Raw genomic sequence first — 25,830 nt, 5'->3', positions numbered from 1 at the left:
GTGCATTTTATAATTGCCCAATAATTGCTTTTCCCATTTGTTTGATTAATATACCTATATACTAGTCTCTACCAATTCCCCACTCCCCCTGATGTACACACGCTTCAGAGTTCTGTTGTGTTTTCTAGTACAGTGTTCTGGCACAGTGGTCCCCAATTTGCTATTAACAATATAACCTTTCTGATAGATGTGAATTTTTCTACATAATGGTTGCTGGAGTCACTTTTTCATCTTGGCTGACATGTGGCAGTTTCTGTGGTTAATTAGGACAAATGTGCCAATTATGTTAATGTTTCTCCCGATACCAATCAGTGAATAATTAGACACAACACATCTGTCTTTCACAGGACAGGAAAATAGAAAAGTATAAGGTGCTTGGCTACTTATATTGACATATATGATTAATCAATCCCAGGGTCAGCAAGTTTTGTGTTAAAAGGGTACAAGGTACCAGTGGCCATTGAGGTTCTGAATACCTTTCAAAAAATGAGAAGGGCCTCTACAAAGAATTTAAGTCATCTTTTCATTACAAATAATTACATTCCCCATTGGTAAAAATGTAGTTATGTTATATACTTACTTATCTCCAATATATCAAAACAAATACATTTTGTATAGAGGTATTTTAAACTCCAAAAAACAATTTAGCTTCATTGAAATAAAATATTGTACTAATTCAGCCTTGGTACCTGAGTGAAAGGATTTTGAATATTCACAAGATACCATGATATTCCAATTTGGTAAAATCTCTGTTTATCTCTTTCTATGTGAGTAAACTTCAAAGACTTCTGGTTAGTGGAAAATTAATGTTATTTCCATTCCAATTTTATTGGCATTCACAGTCCACATTTTGTAGCACTGTAGAGAAAGAAGTTGTATCCGAGTTATTTAGTACTATAAGCAATATCTCCATTCTTGGGTTGACACTGCAAGTATAAAGAAAAGACTTATGAAATCCACTTATTTTCTTTTCACATGGTCACAGAATGTACTAATATAAAGCTTGTGGATTTGTTTACAGTTCAAAGTTTATATTTCCTAGAAAATATGGTTTATATATTTATATATTCAGCATTCAACAGTGTTACACTATGTAAATTTATCATCTAAAAATCTCATCAGGTGCAACTCTAGAGTTTGTATTACTGAGGTTTCAATATAGTATCCCACTTGGTTTTTTCCTGTAATTATTATTTTACTTTTTTCATACTTTTATTGCTACAGTTGCTGATACTTTAAAATTGAAGTTCCACACACTTAAATTCACTCATTATAATTAAACAGAACAAAAATCTCAATATCTGTATTGTGCAGCCTATGCTAAAGTGTTAGCATTCATGTGAGCTGGAGGCAAGTGACTCAGATTGTGCACTGAGGACCTGTTCTACCACTGCAAACTCTTCCCTAGGGCAGCACTGCTTCACATTCCTCTAGATAATCCCTTTTAAGGTTTTCAGGAAGAGGATGCTGTGATGGTCCAGTGGTTAAAGTGCTTATCACATAAGTTTAAGGACCAGAGTTCAGTTCCCTAGAACCCACATAAAATGACAAGTATCGGTATAATTCCACCTATAATTCTAGCCTACCTAGGCAGAGACAGGGAAAATGCAGAGCAGAGCAGCAATCATCAGAAAATAAAACTGCAATGTCCATTTGTAATTTTTCCGTACAGTGATTCTTTAAATCAAAAAAAGTATATAATATTATATGTGAATCATGCTGTCATATTCCCTTTTTGGTCAGGGAATTGAGAAGAATAAAGAACCAAGGAAGAGGTTTTGCTTGTCTCACTTTTTTTTTTTGCTAAACCCACAAATATTTGAATTTGTTTATTCAGTGGTAAACATGGCATGGTTATATTTGTAGCATAAATTTTAGCATAAAATCATGAAGCATTATTAGAAATAATGCTTGAATGACAACCTTACCTAAATACCTCCCCATTTAAACCCACTCAGCTATAAGAACATTATTAGACAAAAGTTTGGGGTCAGTATTAGATAATATAACTATTGTGATATTTGGTTAGGAAAATGAGGGGGTGACTGAAAGTGGGCAAATGAGTTGTCAATCATAATTTATCCTATAGAAATTATGAGCTCTAAAAAGACAAGTTATTGAGAACCATATAGAGTTTTCTGTCTTTGTCCATGGTAAAACTTAAAAAAAATAAGTATAAAGTATTTAGGGAGATGGTAATAGACAATGTTTAAAATTTGAAAGTTATAAAATGGTGGAGTGGCTTCCCAAAACTTACAGAAGCCTGGGCTACTGAGCAGTAGTTTACTACAAAATCTTGCTTCCTCTAACAATACAGCCAGAACTACTGACTTTTATGACATACCAGTAACCGTGAGACTATAAAACCATGCATCTAAAAACCATAAAGGTTTTTTTCTCAAATCAGACCATACAACTTAAGTTGGCAGTTTTTATACTTCTTTGCTAGGAACACACGATGTGGATAGTATGCCTTAATCTTGGATTGCATAATCAAGTTGAGAATCACTCTTCTTCATTATTAAAATCATATTAGTGTTTGGAGAATTCCATGGCCAATCAATTGAACTGGGTGATGAAAGTATCAGGAAAATTCTTAAGCACATGATCCTCCCACAGTAGGACCTGGGAACTTAACCTTATGCACAAAGGCTAGAACTGCAGCATCTCTTCTGGACAAATACTGCAAGAAATTGTGGCTGTGAACAATGGGCATGTCCATCACCAGGACAGATGACGAACAGAAGAGTTTCAAGTTGCATTTATTTATGTTGTTTGGGGCATGCAGAGGAGCAGTCTGTGGGTGCAGATCTGAGGACAATTTTCAGTCCTCAATCCTCTTTTTCCAACATGTGGGTCCCAGAGATTAATTCATTGGGTGTGAAGAAAAACTCCCTTACCTACTGAGCCATCTCACTGACCTCCAATGTAAGGATTTGGAAGCCAGTATTCATGGAATTTCCTACAGTGGTAAAGTAAAAGCCATATACTTCCCAAATGTTTACTTTCCTGGTAAGGTATTAAAAAATTTAAAGATACATTATTTATTTATTTATTTATTTATTTATTTATTTACTTACTTACTTATTTATTTTGGTTTTTAGAGAAAAGGTTTAGAGCCTGTCCTGAAACTAGTTCTTGAAAAATAGGCTGGCCTTGAACTTAGAGAGATCCACTTGCCTCTGCTTCCCAAGTGCTCGGATTAAAGGCATGCACTACCACTACCCGGCTAAGATACATAATTTTTAACAGAAACACTTAAAATACCCTATTTTGACTGTAGGCTCTGAGTTGAGTTTAGCACCAGAGGAAAAGCCATTAAGACTATTACTAGCTCCTGATTCCATATACATTCACTCTGTTATCTTAATAAATCTTCCTGCAACCCCTAAGTAGTCCTTCATTTTATAGAAGTAAAGATTACTGACAAATCTGTTTGATTCTTGCATTTTCCCCCTCATGAGAAAATAATTTCATTTTGAAATTTGGCTGCTTGGAATTGTACAAATTTTATGTGGCCTTATTTGACTGATTTCCATAAGCAAATCAGATATCTAGACAAAAGAATTTCTTGGAAAAATTTATTTGTAAGGTGTTGAATTGTTTCACTGGGTTTTTTAAAGTATAGTGAGGGTATTTTTATGGCACTACATATAGTTACTATCTGCATATATTTTGCTAAATAAGGAAAATCTTAGAATGTAGAAGTCTACTCCTGAGTCAATTATTTTAAAATAAACAGCTATCAAGTTGAAAGAGAGATCAATGTGAAGAGAGATTACAATTGATCCTGCATTTGTTATGCTTTTTATATTTGTTGAACATCTAGATGGAATTATCAAGAATTGGAAATATAGACATAACTTAACAAAACCTAGGGCTGCTGCTGATGGTTTGGAAATCACCAGCCATAAGTGAAGCAAGTATATAGTCATGCAGTACACAGGAGCCTTCGGGTCTCAGGCACAGTTGCAGTGGGGTGTCTGTGGAGATTTGAGAGTCCTGGTACCTGGGCCCTTCCTCAAAACAGTAAAATCAGAGTCTTTCAAAGGGCTCTAGGCAAAAAGATCCTATAAAAAAACTCCTGTACAATTCCGGAGCACAAAGTTCAGAACCACTGATGTAAATGAGAGAGAGGATAAAATGGGACCATGAAATGGTTGCCTAGAAATATGTAAAACTTAAGAGGCTGTGTTTTCCAAGGCACATCTAGGGCAGCTACTTGCCATAGCAAGGTGAATAAGAGGAGTTTCCTCTGTAGTGAATTTAGGACCACTGGTTGTCTTTGAAAGGAAAATCTGAGTAGAATGATGAACATTACTCCAGAGAGCTGCCATCTAAAGATTGTGTGAACAAGTGAATAGATGGGGACCAACAGTATTGTAACTTTTATAAGATTAAAGAGGCTGATGCATGACTGTTGAACAGGAAAGACACATCAGATTAAGTGGAGAGCTATAGAGATATTGAGTGCCTTGCTGGTGATGGAGAGGCTCAGAAGGTCTAAGCAGTAAAATATTATGAATCACCAGTGGCTACAGTTTCTGGGTGTAAAATCTTAGCAACCTGGAACTGCAGATGGCTTTTGGAGTGGTACATAAACCTTCAGGTTATTTCTCTGAATAAATGTTCTCTCTTCCCTATTTGCTGATGCTTTCAGCTAGAACTGTAAGAGTGTAATTTTGTTTGCTGTTCTTTGATTGAATGTTGAAACGGGATTCACAATGTAAGATTTTTCTTTGCAGAACTGTATCCCATTCTCACTCAGCATACTTGCCGCAGAGCAAGAATATCACAAACCACAGCATGTCTAGATCTAACATTATGAATTTCAGTTCCTGTGTGTGTGTGCAAAGAGACAGTTTCCTTAGGATAGATCATAACGGGATGACGCTTGACTTTTTTTTAATGTACCCATTGAAAATATTTTTATCCATCTTTCATTTGGAAGTGACTAGAAAAAAATCTCATCCCTGAAGTCTGAGTTAAAGTGATAGAGATCATGAAATAAGTGTCATCCATTGAAGATTGGGTAAGGAGAGTGATGTCATAAAGAACAAGTGTTGAGGAATAATTTGAAATACATACAATGACGAATAACTCATATATATGTATATGTATGAGTGTTTATCGTGTTTCTTATGTTTATTACCAAAGTAGAAAGAAACATCAGATTTAATATTGATAAAGTATCCGCAATTAAAAATACATTCTACATATGCTTTTAGAAAGTGATGCAATGATGGCATCTTCTAAGAGGAATAGAAAGCATTTGTAAAAGTTAATTTAATACTGTATTTTAATATATGCCAAACAGCTATTTGTCGATTCAATGCTTACGTACATAGTGTTAGATTATCATTTAAGATATAATGAATGGAGGTGACTTGAAAGAGGATAAATCTCACTGAAGGATAAAAGAACTCAGGAGCTAACATTTTTCGAGCATTTCAAATTACCATTATTTATTTCATATTTTGAGTTCTTTACTTTTGTCTCATTCTCACCTGTTAGTGTACTCTTAATTAAACATATATACTAATGATAATTTTAAACTATGCATTGCATGTTAGGCTTAGAGTATTTAACCCCCAAATCCTTATAAATTTAGTGTGTCCTAAAATTATTCTCATCTTGTATATAAGCAGCAAAGGTTGTATAGTGGTGAAACCAACCCAAAGTAGACACGTATGACCTAAAATGACCAAGTTTAGCTTTGACCTCCGACAATCAATTCGGTCTTGGTGTTTGAGACTTTAGGAAATGCCTTTTAAAATAAGATTCTCAGCTACACGGTGGATGATGCAAACCAAACATAACAGCAGAACATGCAAACACAACATTCTGTTATTGCTTTCTAGCTATTTGATTCACCTTTAATAAAACTCCACACTTCTTAAACCCTTGAGAAAATGACATCAAATATGTCTCTAGATGACAGCAAAGGCTGCACTTACTGAACCCAAGAACAAAAGCTGAAGGGTGGGGGGCATCACTGCAGCCATGCCAAGTCACGGTTTATGGCAGAAGCCTTTTATTGCTTTCTGAACTTAAACCTATTTTTCTGTCTTCTTGAGTGTTTTATACACAGTTAAAGATAACTACTAACTCAGAAAGAGCTCCCTGTTGTATAAATCAGTTTGCCAAGTGGAAGAGATGAAATATAAAAGAAAAAATTGTGGGAATAGCCAAAATATGAAAAGAATTAGATGCCAGAGCAGGTATTGATATTTGACTAACCAAGATTGCATTATGAATAAATAACATTGGAAAAATATAATTAATTACCATTCAATATGGTAAAAATCTAGCACAATGAAGGCTGCTGGGGTTTTTTAATAATTTTATTTATAATATATTCAAGGAATTACTTCAAAATGGGGGAGTCATTTTCTCTGGCACTGCTGATTCTTGAGCTAGCACATGAAACATATTTTTTAAAATTAGATGTTACAGCTCTTGCATATTGATTTCTCTTGCTGACTCAGATAGTCATTTTAAATGATAAATAGAACTACTTCATGTATTTTTCTCTTCTATACATTTAAGATTTTATGATTGCTGTAACATTATGTCTAAGCCAAAAATAATAATTAAATATTATTTCAGCCCACTTGCCCTGTAAATATCTTTTTAAAAATCAATATCTTCTACTTTAATGTTAAGATAAAGCTGACCCAAGAAAACTCCATCAGGATTTAAGTGTTTCAAAACTCACTGTTTACAAAAAAAAAAAAAAAAAAACAATGGAATTTTGAGTAATTAAACTGTTACTAGCACCATGCTCTCCTGCATGGATTCTTCATGAGAGTGGACCAACCACAACTCACTCTTTTTGCCCTCACTTTGTTTCTATCTTCCATAACACTGTTCTGTTCACAGATCCCCAAACCAGAAACTGCAGAGTCCATTTCATAGTCTTCTTTCCACATGCCACCAACTAAGGTTCTGCAGCCTGTATCCCAGCATGTGTTCTTCCTCACCCACCCCCATTACCCTAATGTCCTTTGCCTCTCAATAATTGAAATCCCGTCACCAAAAGCAAGTGAAGATGTTAACACCACACACCAAGGTTCTTCCTCCATATTTTTCAACTTGGCTTCCCTTCATCTTAAAATGAGACCTATTATAATTGAGCATACACCACCTCCCCTTCTATAGAGAACTCTATCAACAGGCTCACTTGATACAGTGCCTACACAGTCTATACTCAGGGTTTTTAAGATGAGTTAAAACCACAGATTGATCTTCTTTTCCTCTATGAGACAGTTTTGTGTGTCTCAGGGCCCAAGAACTTCCCATCTAGCCTTAGATGACTTTGAACATCTGCTCCACAACCCAAGGACTTCTCTTGAAGTTATGGGCCATCACACTCAGTTTGTGTAGGCAGGAAAATCAAAACTAGGGCTTAGTGCATGCTACGTACACATACTACCAACTCAAACACATACCTCGCCCTCTTTGCTTCCTTGCTTGTTGTTGTTTTTAAATTTTACCACTGTAGAGACTGAGCCCTGGCTGTCACTCATGCTAGACAAGCACTCTACCACTAAACCACAGGCCTAACATCTTAGGAAGCTATTTCGCCACAGATTTTATTCCTAGATAAGCTTATAGAAGTTACTCAATCACCACCCCCCTTTATTAAAAATTCTCTAGCAGTTACACAGCTTTAATATGTACTACGTAGACATCCCACTTTTGAAGAAAGACTCACTGACTGTAGGAAAGATAGACATGGATTCAGATAGCAACAGGTTACTGAAAGTCTCCCAGAGAAACTGGATCTCAACTTCCATCTCATATAACTCTGCTAAGGTCACATAGAGGTAAGACAACTATCCTCAAGGGTACTGGGAATTTGAATTCTCAATCTCCAGCAGAAAAATAGCCATAGCTAAATCTACTTAATTAAAATCATATTTAAGGGTCTGGTCCGCACTAAAAGTATTTAGTCTTAATTCTGACAATAAAACACTTACAGGAACCTAAAAGTGTGAATAACAGATTTCACTCCACAATATGTCCTGTTTTCATTCATATGTAAGGAAATCCTGGCTAAGTATTGACAATAGACCAGCTCCAGCACATAAGAGAAAGAGACAGCAGTGATTAAAAAAAAAAATAGAGCTTGGCATGGTAGCCCATGCCTTTAATTATAGCACTTAAAGCACGCATGCGAGAGGATCATGTATTCAGGGCCAGCTTGGGCTACATAGCAATCAAAAAACTAGTTCAAAAATCCATGCAACTTATATTCTAGAGAAACAGAATGAGTAAAATTTATGTAAAGTAGATAAAGAAAATAAAAAAAAGAAGGAGGGAGGTTGTGGGTATAGGAATAAATGGTGGCTGAAGGTTCAAAGGCTGCCCAGGAGCTGAAATACTGAAAAATGTGTTATCGGAAAAAGGGGATGGGTTGGGTGAGGATAGTAGAGCATTAGGGCATTTCAGGAAAGGCTGACTCACACAGAGGAAGTGGCACCAGTGCCACCAAGACTGGTTCTCGTGGAAGCCCCTGCATCGGAGCCTACATTCTGAGAGATAAGGCCATAGAAGATTCAAATCAAACTCTGAAAGGCCAGTGTTTTCTGGCGACATAAGGCTCCACACTAGTTCACTGTAGATCCGGTAATGGGAGGGGGCGCGCAAGAAATCAGATGTCCTCTCTTTATCAGTATTAACATAATTAGAAATTGTGCTGGATAAACTGACTATAGCCCGGATACCTATAGATTACTACAAAAATAATGTAGGTATCAGGTGATACCTGATGGCCTGATATTAAAAGCAAGATAGATGAGAGAAATTGATCTGGAACAACAGTGTAAAATAGAAGCACTTACCCAAACACAGGTTCAAGGGTTCGTTCCACTTAGGAAACCAAATACCTTCCACTTAAGAAGACTCCAGGGGAAACACTGATAACAAAAGGCATGAACTTTAGATGGGGAACAGAAAAAGTCAACATTCCAATAAGATGGCATTCTGGAAGATTTTGATGTCTGGTTCCACAACAGAAGAACCGTGACCTGTCTACGTAGGATGGTCTGATCTTAGAGTAGAGGGTGTAACAAATAAGGGTACAGAAATGCGGGGCAGTGTGAGACTTTACCAGAGTGTCCCTCTTCTTTTTTGTGTTCTTTTCCAATACTATGACCCACCATTCCGTAAAAGGCTGATATATAGGCCAATATGGGCAATTGCTCAAAACAGAACTTCTGTGATCAAATCAGTCAGTAAAGGAGAAGTACCTCAAGTACCCGGGGCATTCACTTCAACACAGGGGTTTCTCAGGTCCTAGATACCCTACCAGTCGTGGAGACAATGAAATAAAAAGTGGCTAAATGCATGAAAAAAAACCTATACACCAAACAATCAGGTTAGACTCTCAAAACCTCTGTCAACTGTGTAAACAGAATTCTTTCTTCCATGTAATAAACTTTTAAAATAACATAAAGGTTTGTAATATCCCCTGGATCTCTTTATGTCAATTGTGATTAGGGTAGTTTCCCTGTTGTTACACAGAATATCAGTCTACATAGAGAAACCAGAAGCAAGCTGTGTCCCTAAGGACTGAATAGAATCATTCTTTAAGGAGGTGCTCCAAGAAAAATGAACAGGAAAAACCATGAGCAAGTAGGAAAAAAAAAGCAGACAAGGAGACTGAAAATTCAAATATAATCTCAGAATCAAGATTCCACATGATCCCATGTGGGAACCTCAGAGAACTGTACCGCAGAACTTACTCAGCTAGTACTTATGGGTCTGTTTATGCACAGAATTGTAATAGACAGGGAAGTTTGAGGAGAAAATGTAAACTCACAGACACAGCCAAGGACAAGAGAATCCCTATGTCTGAGGGCTATCATTCAAGGAGGAGGAGAAGAATGAACTCTTGAGGCAAGACTTATTCTGAGTACAAAAATCAGCAATCCCATCTTCAGTGAGCAAGAATGCTTTCTTTACCATAGGACAGATACTCAAGGGCAAAACTAGAACAAGAAATAATGAAGCCAACAATTAGTATTGTCAAGTAGATTTCCAATAGTTTGTTTTGATACATTACATACACACACATATAAATATAATGCAGCTAGTCACTGGCATCCTGTGTGGTCTGTGTCTGACAACAAAATTCATATTTAAAAATCTAGTTTTAAATGGATTCCTTTCCCTTTCTCCCTACCATTAGTGCAAATATCAAGAATGTTTAACTGCTTGCAAATTTACATGATTACAAATAGTGACTCTCGTCTGTACCCCATCTACTTCCTGTTTCTCAGGGGTATTGTTGGTTTTTGTTTTTCCCTCTTAATGCTGGCTTCTGGCCTGTGGATTAGAGAAGTATAACGGATAGCCCCTTTCCTTCCAGAAGTAACTTACAACCGTGCTGTGTCGAGTTCACGGACACATTTAGAGATTAATTTCTAGACTTCTCACAGTGTTGAAGAAGCTCTTTAAGGTTTTGAAAATGGCAACAGTATTGACTCCCTCCCACTAAAGGTTACCTGTGCCCACATCCACTCTAATACAAGAGGGAAGTTTAACTGTGGTAAATATCAATGTTGTTTTCCTTTATGGAAAAACTGGTTCACAGGGAAACAAATCTTGCCAGGATAAAAAATAGTTTACCCTCCAGAAGGACAGTTTGCCTGAGAATATTTCTCTTCTTTTATTCAGAAAGGAGAGCACCACTGTTGTTAAATGAATTATATTTGCATAGCAAAACAACGATTGGATAGTGTTGAATAGTCAGTCACTATCTTAGGCCAGGTTGTCCAAAAGAAAACTAAGAGCCAAGATTTGAATACTGAAAGTACTTATTCAAAAAGAGATTTGAGGGTGATTTAGAAACTGTTTGGATTGTGTTGGGGGTTGGTAGGAAAACTTTCCCTTCCCCCAAATCTTTGGGCTCATCTGCATCTCCAAATATGTGTTTGACTACATTTTAAGGTCTGTGCATTTTCGGGGGAATTTAATCCATATGTTGCAGAGAGGCTACAGGTAAATCATCTGAATGTTGCTTTATTAGAACTCCATGATGTCTGAGCTTTTTTATGGCCTCACATTCTTTTCTGTAAGGCAGCAGCAGGTAAGTTGCCAAGAGTAAACAAATCAAATAGCAAAAGGTTTGGGTTAGGTTTGAAATGCTTTGCCTGTTATTTTTGATTGGGTTCTGTGCTTGGCAGCGCTCATTCTCTATCCTGCCTGCAGGGCAAAGTAAAAACAATTTGAGCACTGTATTTCCCAACTGGTTCATTGACATTTGAGAATAATGTAGTACAGACAGAATCAGCATGTTTGGCAGGTGAGTGATACTTAATATGACCTCAGAAAGTTACTTTCCTATGCTCGATGGTGGTTCATAGCATGAAACAATATTGTACACACTACAGAATCCAGGTCAGGACTGGCAGACTGAGGATTTATCAAATTTTTCTCATGTATCTTTAGGTGGAGTGGCTAAAGAACGAAGACATCATTGATCCTGAAGAAGATCGGAATTTTTATATCACTATCGATCACAACCTGATCATCAAGCAGGCCCGGCTCTCAGATACAGCAAATTATACCTGTGTTGCCAAAAATATTGTTGCCAAGAGGAAAAGCACCACGGCCACTGTCATCGTGTATGGTAAGTGAGCTTCTATGGTATGGTGCAGCACGTGTCAAGCCATTCTGTGTCTCATTAATAACATTATTTTGTTTTAGAATCTCCAGCTACCAGTCTCTTTTAGACTCCCTCTACTGTTCCTTTTGACCTTGTGCATGGTCAGTAAGGTTTATTAACTTCCAGAAGGATCATTAAGAGTGGTGAAGTGGTAAGCCTTGGTAACCTACTGAACAGTCTGCTGCTCTTGAACATTTTGTTTCTCAAGAAAGGACGAGTACTAGCAAGACCTGACTAAGTTTGGGACAGAACAAAGCACAAGACAGACCAATGATACTTCCGTTGAATCTAGACTCATGTCTACAATTACAGAAAACACAGGAAAGATGAAACAAACATATTCCACAAACAGACTCATTGTCCCCCACCTCTGAACTTGCTTTCTTGCCTTTATCAAAGGACTATAGAGTCATAATAAAGACAACTGGGATAAAGGGACTGTCATTCCCACAACATGGAAGACGCCATTCTCTGGCCCCTCTCACCCTGCTCATCTCTAAATCTATTGATTTTCTTTAAGAGTCAAATAGTTCTACCCTTCTGTCGTGGCCCGTGAGGGTCCAACAGCCTTCATGTTGGTGTGACATCAACGCTATTACCTCCCTATGCTTTTGGCACTCCATTATCCCCTAGCTATTTCAGAAGGTGAGTTATTCCCCAGCTAAACTTTCAGCAGGTTTGTACGCAATTAGTTTAGGCCATACAGTTACATAATTCTCAGAACGCTAGTTATATTGACATATTATCACAGAGAAAACTAAACACCAAATATTTAAGATGAGGCTTCCTCTTGAACAAGGAACCCAAACTTTACCCCTGCTCAGAAAATGGTGTAACTGTCCCTCCCTACTTCTGTGGTCAGTCATATGCCTGGATTCAGATGGCCTATGAAGGGGGTACATTAACTGGGCATATCCTGACAATTATGTCAGAGAGTCCTACAGGAGATAAGATTAAGATAACATATGGAATCAAAGAATATACCATTCCAGCCTTTGGCCATTTCCTTAACTTGGAGGCAATTTAATAAGAACAGATCAAAAGAGATCACCCCAAATTTCCTCTTTAGCTTAGATCCAAGAAAAGTTCTAAGAAGAATTACTTCCTATAGACTAAAAAGAAAATAAAATTCTCATCACTGAGGACAGACAGTGGAAAGCAGGAGGGTTCTGCGTAGCTCTTACTCAGTTAACTCCTAGTAAGCTTTTCAAAACCTACCACTCTTGGGTCCACTTCCATACATATGTTTAGTTCTCATGGCACATGTGGCTTTTTACATCTTTATGATGTGCCCATGATGAATAAACATGTGTTGTATCTATGTGTTTTTTTACCTATTGATCTATCTTACATCAGTTTCTCATATCAACCAAAAAGAAACGTCTATGCTTTAGATAGATAGATGATGGATAGATAGATAAATATATTTTTACATATATGTATATATAAAGAAATATATCTCTATATTTATATATGTATATATAGAGAGAGTCAGACAGACAGAGATTAATTTGTTCCCTCTCCAACAATACCATTGTGTGGCCAAGTTACTGACAAGATGAGGAGCCACAAGAACAGAATCATCATGATGTTTTAGAAGCTACACAGAGATAGTTTAAAACTGCCATTTTAATTACAGAACAGAAGCATTTCAATTTTTTTAATCCTCTGATTACTCAGGGGTTTAATTTCCTGGTCCAGATAATGGCTATGTTAAATTGTAAGCAATTGTATTCTTTAAATCACACGAAATTGTTTTGTACTTTTCATCTTAATCTAAACTGCCTGAAACACTTGATTAACAACATTTAAAATGCAAAGAAGCATTTGGGCCCAATCATAGTATGTGCCAATTGCAAATAACCAATGAAGGCATACTATAAATAGACCCGTTCTATTGGTATTTGATATAGATACAAATCTCTTTCTAGGTATAGCATGAATTCAAGACCAGCAAATGTAATAAGAGCTTTGTTATTAAGAAGGGTCACACATAATAAACAAACACTTTTAGAAAATGCATATTCTAATGGATATGCATTTATAAGCCAAAAGAGACAGTAATGAAAAAGAGGACATAAAACAGATTCAGAATAAGAATTGATGATTAAATAGGTTTCTGTGGACTGATGAACCCAACTTATGTGCTTTACACAACTCAATTTATGAAGCCATGAAAAGCTGGCACAGACAGTTGACAGGTAGGGGTTCCCAAATCAACTTCCCCACTAAACTTTTTACATTCTCAGATGCCACAGGACCAAAGATGAAGCAGCTAGGCCTTGATCAGCAACTATCCAGCTCTTTAACCTATATTTTTGAGTCCTTTTCTCTTTTTCTGTAAAATAAAGGATGTGTCTAATATCTGAAAAAATGTCTAAAAGTTACTGATTTTTAACAAGACATTAGGATGTCAACAGAATGGAAATTGTATATGTAACTCAGAATCTCAGCCTCTCATGTTAGTAAGCACCATACATGAAAGCATTGTGGCTTTCATAAATTGAGTTGTGCAAAGCACATAAGTTGGGTTCATCAGTCCAGTAACCTATGTAATCATCAATTCTTATTCTAAATCTGTTTTATGTCCTCTTTTTCATTATTGTCTCTTTTGGCTTATAAATGCGTATCCATTAGAGAAAATTTGAAAAACACAGAAAAGGCCAAAGAAGTTGTCTTTGATCCTATCCATCTACAGACTGTATTTTTTTTAATCAATATGGTATCACTGATATTTTGTATGCATAGGTAGTACCTTAAGATAAGAGCTACACATGTTACTTTTATTTAATGTACAATGCTAACATCCATTTTTATTAGATAACCTTCTATGTTATCATTTTATTGGCTTGAAAATATACAACTTAACATTTTTCTATATTTAACATCATAGGTATTTCTAATAATCACTGCATTTAAAAATCTGTTATGGAGATACTTTTGTTCATGTCTGCAAATACAGTCATGTTTATTTTCAAATTAATAGATTTCCTAGAAAATATAATTTGGAGCAAAATCATTTGCATATATAAAGTCTGTGTTGCTTCAGTAGCTAACCATTTTTACCTAGGCAAGCAAATGAATAAAGTTTTCCCACAGAGATTTAACTATCAGCAAATAATATATGTTTAAATTTGTTAAAAACATTATACAAACACAAATTATTAAACTATTTTTTTAGACATCATGATATTTCTAAGAGACACATGTCCAGAAATAAATAGTGTGGGTAGGGTGGAATTCTTGTTTTGTAATCACATATATGACCCCTCCACAACATATCATAGTTTTTCTTCACAGGATGAGTGTCCATTTCCAATGCACCAATCAATTGCTAGCTCAATCAGATTACCAATTTACTTAAAAGTAGGATGCTGTAAGATTTAACTCTGTATTTGGGTTCACATGTGGGTTTGTGAAACCGAATAAAGTTTGAAGATGCTGATGAAAAATAATTAATCATTTGTTTTTCATGAACTCCAAGTGATTGTATTTAGTTTCCATGCTTTGGCTCACAGCCTTGGCATCTGGATGTAAACATTTATTATGCGAGATAAACTGTCAAAAGTATTATTTGGAGTTTAACTAGGTAAGGGGATTCTTTTTTCCTTAAGGATATTAGTCAAGGAAAAGAGAACATAGTCTTATTTATTTTTATAAATAAGCAACTCATGGAAAATAATTTCTTATATCTCAATTTAGATTCTTCAGCCATACAACAAAACTCTGAAATGATAACTGTGGCCTCCTGTAGCATTGAAATCTTGTTCCTTTGATTGATACATGGGGAATGACTCCAGTCTGTATTCTGTGTGTAGTTTGTGTACTGTTCATTCCCACATGCTTAACTACCCTTTGTTGTTTGTCTCATTCAGTTAACGGTGGCTGGTCTACCTGGACAGAATGGTCTGTGTGTAACAGCCGTTGTGGACGAGGATATCAGAAACGTACGAGAACCTGCACCAACCCAGCCCCACTCAATGGTGGGGCCTTCTGTGAGGGGCAGAGTGTGCAGAAATTAGCATGTACTACGTTGTGCCCAGGTAAATACACAATTATTTCTTCCCAAATAATTCCCACCATTCTAAATGTGTGTACTAGAACCAGATGACAAAGACCTAATCTTAACTTATGTGTGATAAACATTATTTAAATCCATTCTGCATTTACCTTGCTGAGAAGTCACACGTTCCTCCAAAAGAGTCTGGAACTTTATCACCTAACCACGCAAAGTGCTTTAAGAGAACAAATAACCATGAATATAATCCTGTGTTTCTCAGTGATACTGCTAGAGGCAAGATTGTACATTCTGTAATTCAAATGATTTGAACAACATTGAAAACCACATAAAGTTAGAAATAGCAACCTTTGATCTCCAGCAAAACATGAAAATTAATTGGAACAGAAGTTTAGAAAATATTTTATCCTGGAATACATAGTGTCAGTTTCTAGGCAGGGGCAAATAAAACATCTGGAATGAATTAAAAGAAAGGCTAAGGTTTGTGACACATGAGATAATGGATTTGGAAAATACAGCATAGCCACCTCTTTATTATCTGTACCTCTTGGTCATCTGTCTTATAAATTATTTGCAGTGGCCCCTATACCAAGATTGCATCCCTCTGCCACTTGGCATCATCTTGTAGTAATTCATATTTCCACCAGCTCTTGACTCCAGGTAAATCCCAGTTAATAGCTACCCAAATCCAAATAAATTCCAAATATACTAAAATGCCTACTCATATAAAATATACAGAAGTTAAGATAAAACTGTTTTGAAATAGTCCATAAATTCAGTATACTCAATGATTAGAAATTCTGTTATCAATTTTGGTGGGGTGTTTGAATACACAGCCTTAATTCTCTTTGCTTTGCCCAGTGTTTTACTGCTCATCCTTTAATAGAATATTTTTCACAAGTGGGCAGGGAGAAAAATGTAATCTACAGATTACATTTTCAAGTATTGATTCCAAGTACCAAAATGTGTCCCTGTTCTGAACCTTTGAGGGCTCTTATTTATCGAACATATTTTTACTTATAGGTAAGTGAAGAAATTCATCTGATATCATACATTGTACCTTATTTCACCTACATTATGACTCATATTTCAGAGTTCATTCAATTTGAGTTGAAAGAACAATGTGACTGCACACACGCATAGCACACATATACACACCACATATACAAACACACACATACATACATATATGCTAGTGCTTTAAGTGATAGGCACATATTGTTGAGCTACAGCAAATCAAATTTTATTGCTCTGGGTAATTGGGAGTTGAAGTATAGACAACTGTATATGGAAATAATAATGTGTTCCTTAATTTTACACATATGCATATTTATATCCCAATGCACATTATGTAGTATATTTACTCAGTAATAAGAGAATTACCAAACGCTGTAAGCTACTAAAATTTATATTGTTTTTCCACTGTTCAGAATTGAGTAATTTAAAGGTTCGATAAATGATGTTTGGCATTGTTTTATGTAGGATTCTACGTAATCATAAACATTTATGTATCAGGTAAAAAAATCAAACACTTTTTAACTTATTTTAACATTTTAATCCTCCTTCTTTAATATACTTAAGAGGATTTGTTTTGAAGTTTGGAAGTTTACTCTGTTTTTCAAATTGATACCAAGTTGTATATTCTCAAGACAGAGATATCCCAGCTCATTGTCACTGAACTTTCTTATAATGATCTACCAAAATAAGTATGAAAGTGTGTCAATTTTTGCCAAAATGAGGAATTTACTTAAATTTTATTTCAGAATGAATAGGAATTGCACACTATTAAATAATGGAATGAAATCATAAAATAAGCTAAAAATAGTATTGTCTTTACAGAAAGGTATGGCAAAGGTTTCAGCCAAATCAAGTGACCTTGATGACAAAAAGAAAATATAAATATTATACAAGTCAAGAGACATGGGAGGGGGTGAAGACAGAGAGAAGAGAATGAATGAGTTACTTGACCACTACACTTGTTTGCTTCCAACTCTCATACATCTTTGCTCTCATTGTTTATGTGACACTCTAAATGAAGGAATCTTTGATTAAAAAGGAACCCCCCTGATCTTCCATACAATATCCAAAAGCCTCACCTTTAATGAATCAAGAGAAAAAAGTATGATAATATTCTTATGTAGCTCTTGATGTGTTCCAGAAAGTCTTGCTGGACCCTTGACTAGAGGGGGGAAATGCACAGAACTCCCTCAGGTAGAGCATGACGCATTCACCAGAGGCTTAACTGAGTGCCAGGCTTCTCGTTAGGTTATCTTCTTCCATTCTTATTGTTTTGTGGGAATTGAGTTGTGCTTCTTTTCCCTTTATTAAGTAACGGCTTGTTCTGATCTCATGCTGGCTTCCCTCATGGCAGTGGATGGCAGGTGGACATCATGGAGCAAATGGTCAACCTGTGGGACTGAATGCACCCATTGGCGCAGGAGAGAGTGTACAGCACCCGCACCCAAGAATGGGGGCAAGGACTGCGATGGCCTGGTCCTGCAATCCAAGAACTGCACCGATGGGCTGTGCATGCAGGGTAAGTCAAACTGAAGAAATGCAGGTACCAAGGGGCCAAAGGCCAAGTTTTTGGGATAGCTTGAAGGCATGTGGTTAATTGAGGATGCTGAACAATAAGAAAAATGTGATGATACAACTCTATCCTTGCTTTCTTTCATAGTTGGGAAAAGCTAATCTCTCAGGAACAAGAATAAATAATAATTGTCTGGTTAACAAATGTTGCACATAGTATTGCTTTAACTCAAGAAAAAAAAATAACACAATTTAGTCATTTCCATGGACAGGCTGTCATTCTTTCCAACTCGAAAAACTGTTAACTCAGTTGTATTACCTTGCACATGGGAGTACCTTAAACTTATCATAGAATCAAAGGATGTCTTCCAACAAGAATGCTGTTTATTTGTAAATCATACCTGGTACTGAGTCAACATCCTTGAAATTTAAAATATACAAGGACAATAAATATTTCTGCAGGTAGTTTGATAAATATATAATAAATCTTTTGTAAGAACATGTTCCCAACCTCTTGAAAGTGCTAGGTTTGTATTAGAAATTACATCATGGGTATATTTTAGCCTATTTTAAGAAAGCGTTAATGATAAAACAATATTTAATAAGCATGGAAGTTGCCTCAGATGTTATGGTATATGAAATGACCTATATTATATTTCTCATACCCTTTGCATGAAATTTTGTCAGTAAAATGATGACTTGCGTTTAATACTTGCAAACTCCTAACCATTTACTGAAGAGCTCTTAGATGTTCAGAATTTACCATCTCTATTCATGACAGTGAAAAAAAGTGCATAGAATTGTTCAGGCAAATGGATTAAACAATGTGCCATGGTGAATCTAAACTAATGGTGTCCAAATGTTGACATTTCTCATGTATATTGAATATATAATGAGACATATTCACAGGGGACTATTGTGTTTGTCATTTAAGAACAAGTGCTTTGTTTTCACTACACAAATGAAACTCTGCTTACTCTTCAGAGTCTATGTACACAAGGACCTTTAAAAAGAAAACTTACTTAAAGTACAAATATATAATAATGTTGCTCACATTGAATGAGAATCCAGGCACCACTCAATTGCGTTGTCAAGCGTTGCCATATTCCTAAAGCTTCTGGTGACTGGGGAGAGTTACCATGTACCTCACTGTTTCTGCTAGAAATGTGAAAATAAAGGGAGGACAGCTGTTTATTAATCATCTGTCTAGAGATACAGGTTTCATCCCCAGGAACAAGTTTTAATTGAGGACCAAATGTAAAATACATGAATATGTCATGTTTTTTGTTTCATATTTTTTCTTTAGTATGAAACAAATTGATTGATGTGATTGAGATAGTTTGGGGCATGTTTTTCTTTAGTACTTTCATTCTATCTCAATATAATAACAACATTGATTGATAAAATATCACTGGTTTCTGCTCCATGTACTTAAATTCTTGGCAAGATAGTTTACAAGGAATGTATTGCTACATGCTAGGACACTCGAACTTCTACAAAATTCTTTCTAAACTATGACATTTGTCAAACACAAGACTTTCAAACTAAGACCTCATGACTATCAGTTCCTCAATATCTGTTCATCTCACCCAACCATAATGAAATGTTCCCTCATGATTGGATATTTGCCAACAGTAATGACTGGTAGTGAGTGTACTTAGATTTTAAGATAGTTTTAGACATGGATGATGTTTTTTGTTTGTTTATTTGTGCATTTCCTTGCTTTTAAAAAAATTAAGTCTCTTATTGGACAAAAACTATTTGGAGTTTGGATTGAAGTCGGTCAGGTAAAAAGCCCTCTTTTCCCGCTACTGTGATTTCTTATGCTAGTAGTTCCTACTAAGTCAATAAACTTTCTCATCTGTCCTAGATCTAGCAGAGAATTGTAGTCTATACCACTATCGATTTCCTGGGTGATAAAACAACAGCAGAGAGATTGCTTTGCTGTATAATTACAGTGTTTTACAGTTAGAGCTTATAGTCTCTGTTTCCCACTAAGCTTGGAATTTCTGGAGAAGTATTGCTGCCAAAGTCTTACAAAGAAATAATATTACCTTTGCTTGGAAAACAAAAGCCTTCTTAACAACAAAACTATAAAGCTTGAAAGAGGGACAATGTCCATGATAAGAAAAAGGAATGGATTAGAACACAAAGTCACAGAGTTGCAATTTCCCAATGAGGAATCTGTTTCTAAAATGCCTTTGCTTTGGGGTAATTCATATCTTGAATGTGTTATCTAACAATACAATAATATTGCCTAAAACAAAGCTGTCCTACTCAATATCAGACCAAGGATGAAATAAAATAATTCTACTAAAAATTATTTATAATTAATCCTGTTATTAATGTTGATATATTGCTGGGTAAAAGAAGCTCAGAGTTCCTGATAGATCTAAGTAGGATTCAAGAGTTTCCTAGAAACCATAGTATATTCATTATTTTTCAATAAGTTAAATTGGCATTTAAGGTCTATGAAAGGTGAAATTAATAGAAAATGCTGTTGTCAAGATTTATTCATTATTTTTCTCAAAACAACAAAATTATGAAAAATTTATTGCTTTACCACCTAACAATAATATGAGCACCTTTGCATCAAAATATGTAGACAATTTAGATAAAATGTTACAGATTTGAATATCACTATACAGAGAGGAGGGGGGAGAGAGGGGGGAGAAGGAGGATGAGGAGGGGAGGGGAGAGGAGGGGAAGGGAGAGAAAAAAGGAGGACGAGGAGAGGAGGGGAGAGCAGGGGAAGGGAAGGGGAAAGGAGAGGAGAAGAGAGGAGAGGAGAGGAGAGGAGAGGAGAGGAGAGGAAATGAGAGGAGAGGAGAGGAGAGGAGAGAGGAGAATAGAACCTACAAATAACAGGAAGGTAGTTAGAAGGCAAAGGGAGAGTTGGCTGTGTGGCAGACACCAGAATAGCCAGAGCCAAAGTGGATATGATTTGGGTCTTAGAGTGTTTGAGAGTCAGGATTTGTACTAGGGTCAGAGGCTTAGTGAAAGAATTGGGCTGAGACTTTGAGCAAGAACTTAATAAAGCTGCAATTCATTCATTACTACCCACCATGAAAAACAAGTAGAATTTTTTTTTTCCAACTGTTCCAAAGAAACCACAAGAAAATCATAGCAGGGAAAGGAAAATGAGGTATTCGTTTAAGTAAAATCTGTAGTAAAACCACAATGCTATACCCAGCTGTGGTATGGAGCTTCAGATATACTCCAGGGAGCAAAAGATAGAAAGACATGTAATTCGCATCCTTGCAGCAGCTTCTGAGGAAGCACAGCAGAAAGTAAACCACTAGCAGGTCCCTTCTGCAATCTTAGTATCTTAGTGCATTGATCTGTAAAAATAAATAAATAAAAATGCCCACCCCTGAAAATTGCATGAAATTTCAAAATCTCCCAAGAGAACAGTCCAGTGTAAGGACAGCCTACAACAAAACAAAAAGAATTAGCATTCCACTCACAGGGATTCGGGACAGTTGTCAGTGAAAGTATAAAGACAACTTTTTTACAATGAAAGCATAGAATATTGTTACAAGAATGGGAACATTTGGGGGAATCAAATAAAATGTTAAAAACTTTAAACATGATGGTTGAAATTTAAAATTCCATACAAGATTAATAAGCAGATTAGACACATACAGCTATAGATAAAGGTGAAGAAAAAAAAAACTAGGAACCTGGGTTGCAGATCAAATAGAGTTAGATGAAATAAAAGCATGTTATGTAAAAAGTAGTAGGCGAATTAGAAATTAACATAAGGAAGTCTGACATTCATTAATCAAGAAAGCAATATTGGAAGAGATTGTGAGACAAGTAAAAGACAAAGGATTCATTTGCTTCTCATAAAACCCACTGAGTGACAACAAAATGGACATTGAGAATTGATGCTATCAAATAAGGAATAATAGACGGTAACCTGAAATTAAGGGGAACTAAATGATACTAACATGGGACATAACAAGTTATGAACTAAGAAAGGATTTTAAAATTTCATGTATTATTCTGGAAGAAAATAGTTATGTTTTTCACATTATATTTTATTGATTCAAGTGATCCAGATATAATGGTAGGACTGTCTATAAATGTATGAATTTGAATATGAAGCTCAAGGTAAAAAAAATGAAGGTAGAAAAGAAGGAAAAGAGAAAGGCCTTGATAAATACCAACAATAAGCCAGATGTCAAAGAAATACACACTTTTCAAGAACTGCCATGTAAATGAACTAAATTCACCTTGTCAATGGCAATTTTAAACCTATAGAAAGAAATTCAGTTTTATGCTTTTGATGAATTAAATACTTAAATCATACTGAAAAAGGTTAAAAATGGCATGAAACTTACAATATCTATTTTAAATAGCTGATTAAAATCTTTGACTATCTATTTTGACCATTATTTAGTTCCATTTCTCATTATGCCTCAGTACATATTATAGTTTTATTCATAGTTCTAATTTATAGAGTTAATTTGCTTGGGTTGTATACTTCTAAAATGTTTAGCTTCCATTTGAAGTAATTTGCAATTGTTTACCAAGCTACTGATGGTTTCAAATGAGGTCTTGGTGAGATATGATAGCCCAGATATTAAAGTTGACAACAGAGGAAAATGTTCATTGTTGATTCATGAGCTCTGCAAATGCTCTCACAGAGAACACACATGGACACACATGTGTAACACACACATATACACACAAACACATCCACATGGTTTTGTGAATCAGTTATAAAAGTATTTAATATTTTGAATAGGTAATTATGTTAAATATTGATGCATTTTCAGTAAAAAGTTATGATTTACTAGTAAATATTAAGATCTTCATAATTGTTTCTAGAAAAAAATTAAAAATTATACTATGCTTTAACCCACCAAAGTTATTTGAATTAATAGATTTCAATTAATTAATATAAGCACTATATATATATGTACGTGTGAACTGTAGCTATAAATTTTAATTGTTTATATTGTTTTTATTATAAAGCCCATTTTTTATTCTTTGACTAATTCTTCTCTATACAAAATATCCTGATATTATTCTTCCTCTAACTCCTCTCACCACCTTACTCCAAACTCTGTGTGTGTATAAAACCGTCAAGTCCAATTAATGCTACTCATACATGTATGTGCAAACATTCACTGTGATCAAAGTGTGAAAATCCAGTAGCCACAAACAGAAGAAAAGTATCTCTCAAGTATCTTTAACTTCCCCAGCAGCCATGAACTGCCAAGAACTCTTAAACCAGGATTTGGGCCTCTTCCTACCCTTCTTCAGGCTGGAAGTGTGAACTGGTTTGAATGTGTGTCGGTCTTATTCAGGGAACACCACAGCTGCTGTGCATGTGCACAGCACATGGTACACAGCAACCATGCCGAGTCTAGAAGACAATGCTCTTTCCCACACTCGGGCTATCTATCACCTTGTTCTTTCTTGGAGGCCAGGCAGTTGAAAGACAAGTCTCACCAAGGCTGTGCACTCATAATCATAATGACATTTGTTAAAATCCAATGGTTAAGAAATGTATAATCACAAGGTGGTGGATGGGGTGCACACATTTAATCCCAGCTCTCGGGAGGCAGAGACCGGCAGATCTTTATGAATTGGAAGCAAGCATGGTCTATAGAACTAGTTCCAGGACAGCCAAGGATGCAGAGAGAAACCTTGTCTTGAAAACAAAATAGAAAAAAGAAATAAAAGAAAAAATACATAATGATGCACACACTAAAATATTTCCATGATCCAAAGCCAGAAAAGCCGGTTTTGGATTTATACGTGCATTTTTCTATAACTATATGAAAGTAAGCTTAGGAAATTATTGTTGAAAATTATTCTGTCTCTGGGCTTATGAGATTATAAGCAGGTTTTTTTCTATATGACTCGTGTTCTGCACATTCATTGTACTTAGCATTCCATTATGCTTCTATTTATAAACAACATGTTCAAAATGAAATGAAGAGGGGAGGATAGTGTCCCGGCATGCTCTGACAGTGAGCCCTCTGAATTTGAGATATAGGAATATTGCTGGTTTATCTTAAGATCTTGGTTATGTTGATTCAAATTTGATCATTAATAACAGTATTTAATAAAATACAAGCAGAAAATCTAGTAGAAAACCCAAGTTGACGAGAGATACTAAAAGCCAGTAAATCAAGTATTTCGAAGGCATGGGGATTTGGAACTGAATTACGGTTTTCCATTATTTCCTAGTTGCCTGTCATGCGCATATCACCCAGAGCTTGCAAACAGCCTTATTCTTAGAATGTTTGCTGTATCAGATTCATTGTGCAATGCTGTAAAATGACATTTGTGCAGCAGAATCCCAATATTTAAGATATTGCCAAAGTTTCTCTAAATTTAGGCTATCCACATATAAGAGGGTTTTTTTTTTTAAAAAAAAATTTACAGAAAGGAACAAAGAAATAGAGACAGAGAGACAGAGGCAGAGAGGACATAACTTTATTCCCTAAAACAAAACAATCAGTTGCTACTTTATACACAACATATTTTTCCTTCTAATTAAAATTTTGAGAAATTAGTGTGAGTGTACTAAAATACATTGGCAATGGTACTTGAAGGCATCAGAGTCTCTAAATTACCTCCAAAGAAATTGGACATTTTGTAGCCACACTGTTAGTTTTTTTAAAAGAACACAATCATTTCAAACACTGGAGCATTTTGATACATTGACCAACATGGATTAAGTCAAACAAAAACAAACAAAATAACAAAGACACTGTTTTAAATACTGAAAATAAGAAAAGCATTTGTCTTGTTGTTCTGATATGAGAAAAAAAAATAAGCCACATAATAAATTTCCATGTTTTTAAGTAATAATGCCTATTCAGGAGACAGTGTTGTAGGGGCTACTGTACTATTTTCAGGATAACAAAGAAACTGAGATATGTTAGTAGGGCATATCTCAGTTTCTTTGTTATCCCAATTATTATATGACAGAATCTGCTGCCTGTGTTTAAAGTATAGCTTTGAAATAGGATTGTGTGAGATGATCTGATAACAGAGAACAAGAGAGAGAAAGAGAGGACACGCACACACACACACAGCGGGAGAGAGAGAGAGAGAGAGAGAGAGAGAGAGAGAGACAGAGACAGAGACAGAGACAGAGACAGACAGAGACAGAGAGAGAGAATAGCAAAGCCCCTAAAAAGTCTTTAAATAATGCTAAGCCAATAAATAAACTGACTTTATGTTGAAATACATTGGTATTTTTTAAAGCAAGTAATGCTTTATAATAGTTCAATCCATGTTACTTTTCCTTTGGAAAAGAGTTATTCAAAGACTAAATGGTCCATGATGAATTAAATTGGTACATTCCTGCAAACATTCCTGTGGATTTTAGCTTTCAATCACATAGAGTTCAAATGTGAACTTAGAATTACTTCTTACCAAAGAGAGTTTATGCTATAGAAGACCTTAGATGTTGCAATTTTCAAACAAGGACTGCCTGGAATTGTGTGTGCATCAGTAAGCCCCCTGACTCTGGGAAATGAAACTATTATGCATTGTGCAAATTTAGCACTTCCTACTCATTAAAACATCTGCCTGTCACACAGCTCTTGCATTACTTCTCACCAGAGGAAGTTGCAGAACT

At 35.6% G+C, this 25,830-nt stretch overlaps 1 protein-coding gene across 2 annotated transcripts in view; it reads left to right on the top strand.

Moving 5' to 3' along the window:
• The window catches only part of Unc5c (unc-5 netrin receptor C), a 339,558-nt gene that overhangs the window by 258,763 nt on the left and 54,965 nt on the right, over positions 1–25,830 (top strand). For both annotated transcript variants that reach the window (XM_075981231.1, XM_075981232.1), the window contains exons 5-7: positions 11,458–11,638; positions 15,550–15,717; positions 18,064–18,228. In XM_075981231.1, the coding sequence (XP_075837346.1) occupies positions 11,458–11,638; positions 15,550–15,717; positions 18,064–18,228 (514 nt within the window). The remainder of the gene's footprint in view (positions 1–11,457; positions 11,639–15,549; positions 15,718–18,063; positions 18,229–25,830) is intronic.

This window comes from Microtus pennsylvanicus, chromosome 7 (genome assembly GCF_037038515.1).
Source record: "Microtus pennsylvanicus isolate mMicPen1 chromosome 7, mMicPen1.hap1, whole genome shotgun sequence".
In the NCBI taxonomy this organism is placed as follows: Eukaryota; Metazoa; Chordata; class Mammalia; order Rodentia; family Cricetidae; genus Microtus; species Microtus pennsylvanicus.
The sequence above is the reverse complement of the archived record's forward strand: the minus strand, read 5'-3'. Positions and strand labels throughout refer to the sequence as shown.